Source organism: Typopeltis vanoorti, chromosome 9 (genome assembly GCF_054136105.1).
Source record: "Typopeltis vanoorti isolate ZY-2024b chromosome 9, IOZ_Tvanoo_1.0, whole genome shotgun sequence".
NCBI classification, from domain to species: domain Eukaryota; kingdom Metazoa; phylum Arthropoda; class Arachnida; order Uropygi; family Thelyphonidae; genus Typopeltis; species Typopeltis vanoorti.
In genome coordinates this window covers 88,639,788-88,653,893 of record NC_143557.1, presented here as the reverse complement: position 1 = coordinate 88,653,893, position 14,106 = coordinate 88,639,788, and the positions used below count along the sequence as shown (strand labels likewise).

The 14,106-nt window shown below is 34.4% G+C and overlaps 1 protein-coding gene across 1 annotated transcript in view; it reads right to left on the bottom strand.

Annotated features, from left to right (window-relative positions):
* dre4 (SPT16 homolog, facilitates chromatin remodeling subunit dre4) overlaps window positions 1-14,106 on the bottom strand; it is a 371,785-nt gene that overhangs the window by 78,436 nt on the left and 279,243 nt on the right. The window contains exon 22 of the mRNA XM_090398585.1: window positions 5,462-5,631. Coding sequence (XP_090254711.1) covers window positions 5,462-5,631 — 170 coding nt within the window. The remainder of the gene's footprint in view (window positions 1-5,461; window positions 5,632-14,106) is intronic.

The window sequence follows — 14,106 nt, the reverse complement described above, 5'->3', positions numbered from 1 at the left end:
TGCAGCATAATATTCCAGATTTATTTATAGGTACTTCTTGTAGATTACACCAATAGTAGTAGTAGTTAGTAGCTGCTTATGATATGGCAAGTAATCATTGAGCAAACCATTGAGTAATCCTCCCTCAATGAGTCTCTGACCTCCTGGAGGTCTCTCTTAAGAATAATAATAAAAAATTGAATCAGCATGCAATTGAGTTAGTTATTGTTCATTTTGCAAAATGTTGCTGTAACTAAGAAGTGTGCAGATTTTCAAAACAATATTGCAAAGTCGAATTAAAAAAGTACTGGCATATAGTTAAACCTCAACTCACTCACACAAATTATTCAAGCCTTGACCAAGGTCCAGTGCTAAAAGAAATTCACTGAATAGGTTAACTATATATCGACCGTTTCTCATAGAAAAGAAGCCCCATCTCTTTGAGTTTCACCACCAATGCAGGAGTATGTCAAGGCTCTGTTCTATTGCCTATTACCCTTCTCCTGCACATAAGCACACTACTCTCAATCATCACTAATCCTATTCACAGCTTTGCAAACAATAGTACTCTCCATTAATACTACTGATTTGACAACCCATGCAGTGAGCAGATATCCCAAGCATCAAGATCTACAACTAGTGATTAAACATTGATCTATGCACTATCCTTCAATCGGGCAAGGACAATCTGATCATGTTCAATGGCACCAAAACAGTCTTGCCTCTTCTCTAACAAAAAATAATAATCTCAGCTCACTTTACCCTAAGTAATACACAAATCACCAGCCCTCTGTTTCAACTAATACACCCCTAGTCTCACCTGGCACAAACATATCACATCAATAGCTTCATCACCATCCAAAAAATAGGCATTCTCTTTCATTCAAGATGATATTTTACACCAAATCAACTATATACAAATCCCAAATCCACATGCTTAGAATACTACTCACATGTTTGTGGTGAAGCATCTAAAACTTCTCTAAAAATTCTTGATGCTATCCAAAGGAGAGCAATTCGGCTCAGAGATGAGTCCTCTTTTACAGATTTACTTCAATCTGTTTCAGCTCTATGTGTATTCTACAGGTACTTCAAATCCACTGAATTGGCAACAATCATTCCATCACAGAAAGTAATGGAATGAAACAACAAAATTACCAACAAAAAGCTAATGTGCAAAGCTAAAAAATTTCTGTATTTTATAGTTTATAACTCTATAACCATCTCTAGTAGCTACTTTGATCGATTAAGTATGTAGGAACAGAAGAATGATCGAAATTATTTAAGACATGCAATCAGGATAGAAAATGCTACTGAAATGTAGAAAAGGTAACAAGAGGAGACAACATTTTACCAAAAAAGGCTCACATAGGGAGGTGTACAAGGTTTACAGAGACTATACCACATAATTCAGAAGGCCCACTAAGAAAGGCAAATTCTGGATGAATGGAACAGTTCTCATAATATCCATATATAAAAAATAGAACTAATGAGAATAACAGAGGAATTTGATACTGGGTGTTCCATGTAAGATTTATTTACATATACACAAATGCATACAAGCAAGCCCCCAACTTATAAACATAACACATGTTCCTTGAAATGAGTTTGTAAGCTGAATTTATTTTTTTATTTTTTTCATAAGATATACTGTTAAACTTCACGTATCAATGAACTTCAGGCATCATAAAATGTTCCTAAGTGTGGGATTCTTTAACATGAATTGGGGTCATAATTTATTAGCTCATATGATATATAGGTGAAGTAACGGTTCACCCATACTTGAAAAAAGATAAGACAAATTTATGGAAGAGAAACTTGGAAAAGAGCAAGTAGGGTTCAGGACAAATAAGAGGTTGCAAGAATTTATATTTTAATTTTTGTACATCTGGAAAAGACATCTCAGCTACCATGAAAAGAGCTTTTCAAAACACTACAATTATGCAGAGCAACATATAGCATGTATTTACACTGTACCACCAACAGTTCTGATTAAATAATGTACAGAAAATATAGTTTAATGTAAAATCAGGTATAAGACTATTATGTACCATATTATAAAAGGAAAATGGCATTATAAAGTAAATATCAAAAACTGGAGATATCCATGGGAAATTCTCAGGACTAACTGAATTAAAAACTTATGTAATTAATTTGGTATGAAAATCATCAATATAAAGTAAATATCAAAAACTGGAGATATCCATGGGAAATTCTCAGGACTAACTGAATTAAAAACTTATGTAATTAATTTGGTATGAAAATCATCAATAAAAGACAAATAAGTAATAACATGGAAAACACATCAAATGCATAGTCAACAAAGAACAAGTAAAACATTTCAGACTATTTAGTTGCAAATGTAACAGAAGCAAACATATATATAGAATAAAGGAGAAATCAGCAAAAACACTAACTAGCAACATATAACATTGTGTTCAAGCAAATTTTAACTTATAGATTTCAGAGTTGAATCAGAAATAAAACAGTGGATCCAAACTAGAAACCACAGAAATCAGAAGTCATACAAAAAATGGAGATAATAGAAAGGAACTTGACTGTATTAGCATTCAGTAATATAAGTAGAGTTAAGTTCTTCATCTTCAAGTGTCATCCTCTAGAAGGAGGTTGGCAACCATGTCACGGAACCTTTTTCTTTCTTTTGCTGCTCTGGAACATTTATGGTAATTCAAGCCAGTCCAGTCTTTAATGTCTTCAAACCACATTCTCCTGGGTCTACCTCTCCCTCTTTTTCCATCCAATTTCCCTTCTAATATTAATTTCTGAATGCCTTCTTGTCTAGTTAGATGTCCAAAATATTTAAGTTTTCTCTCTTTAATTATTATCATTAATGTTCTTTTCATTTTTGCTTTCTTTAAAACATCTTCGTTTTTCATTTTCTCTGTCCATGGTATTTTCAACATTCTTCTGATGGTCCGCATTTTGAAAGCTTCTAATTTTTTCTGTTTCTTTATTTAGAGTCCAAGTTTCACTGTTGTAGAGAAGGCTTGACCAGATATAGCATTTTATTAATCTTTTTCTTGTGTCTATATTAATGTCTCTGGATGTTAGAACAGGTTTCATATCAGTAAAGGCTTTTCTTGCTATCTCTATTCTTCTATTTAAATTAAGGGGATATTAAATCCTACATTGTTTTAAAACCGAATAAGAAACTCAAAGATTGGAATCGGAGAGTTTCAGGCCGAATATAGTACACTATAAAAGTATCGGCGGTTACTAGCGTGAGCTAATGCAAGTAGTCCTAGTACGTAGTACAACCTCAAGCAACTCGTTGCAAAGGTGGGAAAAGTTCTGATCGCTAATCTTGGTATTTTCCATAATGTAAAACCACATTTCCTAGGAAATGTATGCTGTTATTACATTATGGTGGGAAGTCACTACCCAGACCGGTTTCAGCCTTTTTTGAGGCTTCATCAGTGAGTAGCTAGACCAAATAGATACCAAAGGGTATAGCGAAAAGAACTTATTCTTCCTTAAAAAGAACTTACTCAAAAGTAACTCTATTCTTCTTTTTATTTCTTTAAGGGAATTTCCTCTGTTTGTAAACCTTTGTCCAAAATATATAAAAGACTGAACCTGTTCAATTTTCTTTTTGTTAACAGTTATGTTTAGTTTCTTCGGTTTTAAAACAATGTGGGATTTAACATCCCCTTAATTTAAATAATGTTTATATCGCCGAAATGAAGCCTATTGGCTCTTTATATTTAAGTAACTTAATGGTTGCACCTGTTTGACAACTCGTATAGCAGAGTATATAAGTTATTTTCGCTATACCCTTTGGTATCTATTTGGTCTAGCTACTCACTGATGAAGCCTCAAAAAAAGGCTGAAACCGGTCTGGGTAGTGACCTCTCACCATAATGTAATAACAGCATACATTTCCTAGGAAATGTGTTTTTACATTATGGAAAATACCAAGATTAGCGATCAGAACTTTCCCCTCCTTTGCAACGAGTTGCCTGAGATTGTACTACGTACTAGGACTACTTGCATTAGCTCACGCTAGTAACCGCCGATACTTTTATAGTTTACTATATTCGGCATGAAACTCTCTGATTCCAATCTTTGAGTTTCTTATTCGGTTTTAAAACAATGTAGGATTTAATATCCCCTTAATTTAAATAATGTTTATATCACCGAAATGAAGCCTATTGGCTCTTTATATTTAAGTAACTATATTCTTCTTTTTATTTCTTTAAGGGAATTTCCTCTGTCTGTAAGCATTTGTCCAAAATATATAAAAGACTGAACCTGTTCAATTTTCTTTTTTGTTAACAGTTATGTTTAGTTTCTTATTTATTGGTTCTTTTGATATAATCATGCACTTTGTTTTCTTTAGGTTAATAATTAGTCCCATGTCTAAGCTTCTGTTGTAAATTTCTGTGACTAAGTTTTGAAGATCATCTTCAGATTCAGCTATAAGGACTGTGTCATCTGCATACCTGAAGTTGTTAAGAAGAGTTAAGTTACAGTGTTTAAATGATCTATAGGTCACTTACACACTGTAGGAACAGCCAGGCAGGTATGAAAAGAGGAAGACTAAGATCTAGTGGATGTACTAATACAGTTAGCAGCACTTTATAAAATAAAATAGAAGAAATATTGCTAGGAAGCTAGTAATGCAAACTTAATTATGCAGTACTCTCAAAAGTGCTGAGAGCTCAGCCAGTCTTATATGGAGGTGGCAGATTTTTTTTCTCCACAAATTAGAAATTTTCATTCCACAAAACAGGCCAGAAGACTGCACACAATTTAGAATTTACATGCCTCACTGATGATCATTTTACGTGTCTCATTGATGATCATTGTAACTATCAATTACTGGTATCAAACAAAAGAAAGGCAATTGGTTGCAAACATTTGTTTTTTTGCAATTTCCTTAAATCTTTCTAAAACAACTTATCAGTATTATCAATATTATTATATTGATAATACTGACTGTTGGTAATAATTATTCATTATTATCCATATTCCCTATTTTCATATTACAGTTTGACACGCTTAAGCAAATAAATTAAATATAAGAGCTCATTTGTTGATAAAATCTATAACTGAGCAATCCATGTAAGAACTTGTGTTTTTGCATGTGCCTATTATCCATTATGTAAGTGCTGAGGGGTAATAGATAAACCACTCTATATGTCAGTTTGGTTGATCTGGTGAGAAAAGTCTCTGCTGTCCAACCAACAGGTTATTGTTTCAATCTCACTGCAGCATGAATGTCTGCGAAAGGTCAGAGATGATTTTTTGTTGCTTGATGCAAGATCACCATCCCACTTGTTAGAGGCCCAAGTGGATTGAAATGCACCACATTTAGTTTCTGGAAATCCCAAATTATCTAACCCTTAGCCCATCCTATACTGGTGTACTATAAGTTTACAGTGTTTCATAGGTGAGAATTCACATAAAATATACAACCAACACTATTTGCTCAACAGTAGAAACAATTGTGAACACTTACTTCAGCCACTCCTTTACATGATCTAACATGTTCATAGGAATTGCATTAACCATAGCAACTTTTTTGTGATAGTCCTTAAATACAAACACCATATCAAAGTTCTTCAAATGGAACTGAACTCGCTCAAAGTGTACCAATTCCACTTCTTCTAATGTGATAACAAAAGGTGGCTAAAAAAAAAAATATATATATATATAATATATATATATACATATGTGTTTATATATATATATAAACACATATGCATATAATTATCAGTTTATTTAATGAAACATTTTAAAACTGCATTGTAGAAAAATAAATTACTGAGATAAGTATGTGAATTTCCACCAGTATATTATGAGAAAATGGTAAACAACCAGAAAATTCTATCAAAAAATAACATTAATGAAGGTCAATGGAAAGGGAAATAAAGATTTGATAACTGAATTGGATATACAAATGTCTAGTCTAAGTAGACAACCTTTCAAAATAATCTAATCAGTTTCTAACAGATTCACCATAATGTAATTTATGAAGTTTTGCTTTACGTAACACGCTAAACATAATTTGATTATATATTACAATAGAATATAATGTTTTGTTCATTATAAGTGTAATGATTTAAGATTACATCCTTGTTTTAAATCTTTAATATTATATGTCAAACACAAAATTTTATTCATTCTTGAACCATATAATGTTTAAATGCTTAGATTAAATGTTATTATCTGATGATAATAACACATAAGAAAAAAAAAATCTTCATCAAATTCCTAATATGTACCCTGAAGGGGTATAGAATATTATAATAGTACTACATGAACACATTTACATCATTACCAAGTTCCTATTGACAATTATCTTCCAAATTAATATCAGATTTTAGTCTTCTAAAGTCACTTCTTGGTGCATCAATCCATTTCAATTCTAGTCTTCTGCATTTCACTATTATCACTAATCTTTTATTATCAATTTTCATACCAGACCTGGCATTACAATTAATGCCTTGTTCCTTCATAATGTGATCCACATAGATGATGAATAAATGCACTCTTGCCACACACCTGATTTAACTTTAACATCAAATTATCTCTTCCTGTATCTCCTTCAATTCTAACTGCTGACTTACAACTTAAATACAGACTATATATATATATTAGTTGATATGTCTGATTTACACCATATAATTATAACTGACATTTTGAACATTTTTTCCTCTTAATATCTTGTTCATGCCTATTCCAACTTGACAAAACATAAATACAGATCCTTGTTATATTCCCATGATTTCTGAACAATTTGTCTTAAAGTGAAAATATGATCCTAACAACCTCTATTTGCCTGAACCACCAGCTTGTTCTTCTCCAAGCATTTCCCTTAATTGTGCAAGTGAACTGGCAGTACCTCTGATGAAGTTGTTTAAGCTAAGTCTCAGCTCTGGCAAGGTTCCAAGTGAGTGGAAAGAGAGTAAGATCATTTCATTACACAAAGGTGGCTCCAAGACAGAAGTAGCAAATACAGACCAATTAGTATCTCTCGAGCAATGGTTAAAGTATTGGAAAAGTTAGTTAAAAGTAAAATTCAGGAATGGGTGGATAGGAATATGATACTCTATAGGGGCAGCATGGCTTTGTAAAAGGGAGGGTTCCCTGTATTTTATTCACATTTTATAATAAGGTGATAGCAGAATTAATAAAGGAAATCATTACACTATGATACTGCTAGACTTTGCAAAGGCATCTGACAGAACACCACATGGAAAATTATTACATAAACTGGAGCAAATAGGAAGGGATTTGAGGTTGGTGGCATAGATAGAGGTGGCTGATAGACATTAGAGGTGGTGTATGGTGGAGTGGAATCAAGGTGAATGAAGGTGACTAATGGAGTTCCCCAGGACTCTGCACAAGGACCACTATTCTTTAATTTGTAAATTAATGATATAGAGGAAGATTTGAGGGGTGGGGGTATTCAGTTGTTTGCCGATGATGCAAAACAAGGGAGGGCAATAGTTGATAAAGTGATATAGATATCTTGCAGGATGACTTAAATTGGCAGTGTGGACTAAGGACAATGGTTGCCAATTTAATGTTGTAAAATGTAAGGTAATGCATTTTGGGATGAAAGAGTTAGATACTTCCTATAACACTGATGGCACTAGATTACAGGAAGTTGATGAAACTAAGGATGTGGGGATGATGGTAGGCAGAGATCTGAAATTCAGAGGACATATTACAAGAGATGGCAAAATAGCTCAGAGGATTATTTGGATACTGAAGAACACACTGACAAATAAAGATAGGGAGGTTATTATCCCTCTTTATAAGGCTATGATTCAGCCACATGTTGACTACTGTGTCAAGATTCGATCACCTGCATTTCTAGGTGACCAGGAGGTGGTGGAGAGGATTCATAGATGAGTGAAGAAGCCCATCAGGTCTGTGGATAAACTGAAGGTGTAAATTAAAGATACCAAGAAATTATATACTTGATTTAATCCTTTATCCAAGTGTAAGCAAACAAAGTTTGTGCCCTGAAGTATTTTCAGGGACAACTTGTATATAGAAACTTATGACTTAACATCACTTGCCTTAGTATCCCATAATGCAAAGCACATATTCTTGCAGACATGTATAATGCTATGCATTATTGGAAGAGTCACTACCCAGACCAGTTTCGACCTTTATTGAGGTCTCATCAGTGGGAGCCAGACCCAGAGATGATACTAAGGTTGAAGTAATGCATAAGTCATATTTTTCATATATGAGTAGCCAAAAGGTGTCATCACACATTATTATAATACTCTGGATTAGAGATAGTTGGAAGTTTTTCCACTTAGTTTAATCCTTTATCCAAGTGTAAGCAAACAAAGTTTGTGCGTGAAGCATTTTCAGGACTGGGACAACTCGTATATAGAAGCTTATGACTTGCCAGATTGAAAGAGTGTGGGTTGCAGAGTTTAGCTGACAAGCAGAGGAGAGGAAATATGATAGAAATTTATACATTACTAAAGGAATTCTATAAGATTGACACAAAAGAAAATGTTCAATAAATGGGTAGTGGAAAGAAACAAGGGGCCACATTTGGAAGTTGTCTAAGAATGTGTTAGTAAGCGTGCGAAGACTAGGCTTATTTGAAGAGTGGTGAATGATGGAAGTGGATGCGAGTGCCCAAACAGTGAATAAGCTTAAAGAGATGTATGATAGTGTGGGTCTTCCATGATGAGTCTTGACTCCATGCAGTGCCCATATAAATAACAATTAATATTTATTTATTTGCTGATAATTTGCTGGTGTTATGCCCAGCATTTTCAGATCACAAAAAAAATTTGTCACGGTATGCGATTAACAGTGGGACCAGTTTAAAAGTTGTCATGAACAACACAAGGAATTAAAGTCCTAATTGGCACAATCTACTTTTAGATAAAGAGAGAGAGTTAACAAGTATTAATTTGTTCTTAAAATGACAGTCTCCCAGATTTTTGGTTAAGTGATAGTCATATCGATTGTCATATGTTTTAGTGATAACTTCAGGCCTGTTCAGAATACAAGATTATACTAAGGGATTCAAATATTAACTGATTATTGCTCAATGTTTAGCAGAAAGAAATTAGTATTTTGTTGGGGGGGGGGGGGGAATGCATAAACAGTTTTGAATTTTTAGCAGCATAAAACTGCATTCAATGCCTCGAAGGTTAGTTTATAAGCATGAACAATTTTTATGATCCATATAGTTGTGCAGAGCAGTGGTAAGAATATTTGTGCAGTCAGGCATTCTTATAAATAGCAGTTAGAGTCATAATATTTGGAAAAGTAAACTTTTGTAGTAATGGCCAGTATTATGAATGATGATACTGGCGATTACTCTGATATTCACTGATAGTGAATGAATGATGATTAGCTGGAAAGTTGACCAAATTAGCTTAAACAATACACAGATATCATAGCACAATATGACCAGGTGTTGTGCCAGCTAGATCATTACTTGGTTGAAAAAATCCCTTATGCTTTTGTCAGGAATCCTGGATAAAGATTCAACTACCGGAACAATCTCAAACTTAACAGAATTGAAGAATGGCACAATCAACATAGGCAATGCTAGTAAAGGAATCATAAAATCACTGTGTTATATAATTGTTGCCATGACAGAAAAAACAGAAGTCTGTTGTAGTGAGCAAGTTGTTATAATAGTATTTTCTCTAAGTATAGCAAAAACAATTTTTTAAAACAAGTCGTTCACTACAGCAAATTCCTGATTCCAAACTGAAGCTCCACACTGCAATGTTAAATTTTTCTAGCAAACTGTCAATTATAATAAATTATTCTGGTTTCCCTGCAAGTCTTTTTCATAATGAGAATTGATATCATAGTACAACTGCATAATACTTGATTATATGTTATCAGGAAAAGGAGAGAGTAGCTCTAGCATTCTACATTAAACAGAATGACATAATTTCAAGTAGAATGATGTGGAAGATTTCAAATGAAAAAACAGTGAGACTTATTTGTGCTTTTATGATCCCAAAGAAACTTCTAGTAAAGAAGAAACAGAACAAATTTTCAAGTCTTTTAGTGAGTTTTCAATATAATAAAGAAAAAGGGAAATCCTGTTCTTGTTAGAGACCTAAACAACAGAGTAGGAAATGATACCAAGACATATAGAAATGTTTTGGAACATTTGGAGAAAAGATCTGTATTAATAATAATTGGTAAATAACTAAAAAAAAAAGCTTTATTTTACTGTTGATAATGATTTTATATTCTAAATGTCTTCAGACTTGTTCAGAATAAGAATATATACACAGGAGATTTGAAATATAAAGTGATCATCACTAAGCTTTGATCTAGATAAAAATGGATATTACATTGAAAGGAAAAAAATTTACGAAAGTGTTGAAAAATGAAGCAGAGTTGAGAAGCTTTCAGAGATACAAATATTATTGGGGGGGGGGGGGGGAGTAAAAGTCTATGAAAACCAAACCATAGAATCCCAGTGGCACAATCTGAAGTAAACATCAAGCAAGTAAGTTGGCATATACCCTTCGAGAATATAGAGAAAATTGAAAGAAAGCTATACGTAAAAGTAGCTTAACAAGGACATTGGGAAAAATACAGAAATTAATCATAAAGACAGCAAACTATTCTATAGTCTGTTGAAAAGTTACAGAAATGAAGGAGAGATTATAAAAGCAATCAGAAATGATAAATGTAGATTAAAAACTGAAAAATCTGAAATGTGGACTCACAGCTGGAATAGAGCTCGCCTAGCATACTTACCTGTAAAAATGGAACTAAAACTGAATGAGAATTATAGAGGAATCTCTCTAACTGTGCCAGGTAATGTTTATTCAGGTATATTTGATAGTAGGTTAAGAAAAACTTGATGCAAAGAAACTAGGGGAAGAACCAGATGGGTTTAAGAAACTAAATACCTTGTCAGCCACACGTTAAGAAAAATAATTGAGAGAAATTATGGAGTATAACAATGATCTGTGTTAAGTTTTGCAGATTTGGAAATGGTGCATGTGTAAGAGAAAAGCTCTTCAGAATACTAAAATTATATGGTGCAAATGGGACATTTTATGGTGTAAATGGAGTAATGTAGCCTTTACTTAAGTTGCAATTGTTAACCCCTCTTCTAGACTCAAATCAACCAGTAGAACAAGCAGGATTCTGTAAAGGCTTTAACACAACAATTGATCCTATTCATGCAGTAAAACAAATAATAGAAAATGTTCTATTATTTGTTTAGAACAAATAGAAGAAACCAATTGCTTCTCTGCTTAGCCTTTATTGATTATGAAAAAGCAATTGATTCCATCAAGACTAACGCAATAATCAAAGCACTCCAGAATCAGGGAGTTCCTGGAGAATATATGGACCTACCCCAGAAAATATACCACACTGCAACAGCAACAATCCAACTTCACACGAGTAGCAGACAAGGAGACTATCATCCAAAATCTTTACAGCAGCCCTTCAAAAAATATTTAATAATATAAACTGGACAAACCTTGGTATAAGAATTAATAACAGAAACTTGACACACACCTAAGATATGCAGATGATATCATAATTTTTGCAAACATTCCAGAAGACCTTAACATAATGACAGAAGACCTATATCATAAAAGCAGAAAAGTCGGTCTAAACATAAACAGAGATAAAACTAAAATCACGTTTAATCATTTTGCAACACCAAAAAACATAATAATAGAAAACAATTTCTTGGAAAGAGTCTTCATATACATACTTAAGATCATTTCATTGATCTAAACTGTGGACTCCAAAAGAAAATTAATAGAAGAGTTCAACTTGCCTGGAGTGCATTCAGAAAATTGAAAAGCATTTCTCAAAACAATAATGTCCCACTCTGTTTAAAAAGGAAGACATTTAACCAGTGTATACTAACAGTCATCACATATGGTTGTGAAACTTGGTCTCTAACAAAAGCACTGGCAAATAAACTAGCAACAACTGAAAGAAAAATGGAAAGGTTGATGCTAGGCATCACATTAAAAGATAAGAAACAAATACCTGGATAAGAAGTCAGACTAATGTTACTGACATCATTCTTCACCATAAGTGACTAAAATGGAAATGGACCAGACATCTATCCAGAAGAGAAGATGAGCGATGAGCCACCATACTAACGAACTGGATTCCAAAAGAAGGGAAACGAGGCTGAGGACGTCCTAAAAGAAGGTGGAGTGATGAATTGTCAAATTTTATTGGGGAAAATTGGTCAACCACTGTCAAAAACGGAGAAAGATGGAAAGAACTGGAGGAGACCTTCGTCCAGCAGTGGACAAAAAATGGCTGAAAAGTTAGAATTGAAGATTATATAGGAAAATGGTTTGATGCAAAATGTGGAGTAAGGGTGCATGTTATTCCACTGTTATTCATCATAATATGGGTCACAGTGAAACAAAATCATCTATTTTAAACCTGAATATCAAAGGAGATATATAAAGTAGCTCAGCTCTTCATGTGCTTCATGCTATGGATTTATTTAGGATTATAACATTATGCAAATATTGTAATCCTAAATAAATCCATTACAAGTTTTCAAACTTCTAGTAGTAAGACTTATACGTTGGTTAGACATAACTGGTGATTAATTTACGGAATTGACAACGCATATAAAGTAAATTAATTAAAGATAACTTTAATGAATCACTTCTATATTTCGGCAATGTCACATTGCCATCTTCGGGAACATAAAGATATGGTATGTGCACTAAGGAACTAACAAAGCAAATGAGGAAGAAAATAAGAACTAATTTTGTTCCTAAAGTCCTAATGGTGCCCTCTTGCGGGCTAATTTGGTAGTCTTGGCAGTTGGGCTGAAGTTCTCAAAATGAAAGTCTCCCAAATTTGGGGCAGTTTCATGCACCCAAATTTGTTGAGGTTAGGAACGTTTTTTAGAGCTGCTGAAGATTCTTTGAATAGTCTTTCGTATTTAAACTTGCTGCGATGGATTATTTTTGTCTTCTTCCAACGAATTTTATGGTGGGTATCTAAGGCATGGTCTGCCAGCCCAGAGCGGCTGTACTGGTGAAATCGGATGTAGTCTTGGTGTTCTGAAATCCTGATATTTGTTGTTCTGCCTGTTTGGCCAAAGTAGGACAATTTGCAGCTGCAAGGGACCTGGTATACACCAGGTAGGTCTAGGGGGAGTGGTTGGTCTTTGGTAGAGCGGATAAGGGATGCCAACTTTTTATATGGTCTGTAACAGGAAGTAAGGTCATATTTTTTGAGGATATTAGTTATTTTTTCAGAGGTGCCCTGGATGTAGGGGATAGTGATAGACTTGGTGTAGTCTTTATTGTGGAGGGAGGAGGGGGGTTGTGGTTTATAGGTTTTAGTATTTTTTGGATTTTTTTGGGGTTGTAGCCATTGGCTAAGAAAGTGTTGAGTATGTGGTTTAGTTCCATAGTCAGGGCCTTGTCATCTGAGCAGATTAATTTTGCCCTGTTATATAGTGTTTTTATCACCCCATATTGTTGTGAGGGGGGGGGGGGATTGCTGGTGAATGTATCTGCCAGTGTGGGTGGGTTTTCTGTAAACAGAGAAAACCAAAGTTCCATCAAGCTGGCGGGTGATTAAAGTGTCTAGGAAGGGGAGGGTGTTGTTTTCCTCTTTTTCTAAGGTGAACTGGACTCTGGGATGTTGGTTGTTTAAGTGTGTTAGGAAGGAGTGGAGTGTATCTGAGCCATGTGGCCAAATAGCAAACACATCATCCACATAACGAAGCCAAATAGTGGGTTTTTGTGGGGCGGAGTTTAAGGCTTTCTCTTCAAATGTCTCCATAAAGATATTCGCCAAGGGTGGGGAAAGTGGTGAACCCATGGCTGTCCCCTCTATCTGTTTGTAGATATCGAGGCAAATAAATCGTCTGACGTTCCTAAAACGCTGCCGGGATAACAAAGTGATCCCCAACTGTGTCAAATTAAAGCACCGTTTCACTTCCGAGAAAGCTCTACGCATTTACAACCGCACCAGCTTCGCCCTGTTAAGAGAACAAATTACCGCGACGCGCGTTCTCCTTGCCGACGGAAACAAAACCTTACGGGCGCTAGAGGAAGAGCTTTCTAACACACTCGGCCTTGATCTATGGTCGATACTTCATGACATCTCATGCACATCGGCAAGAAAGGAATT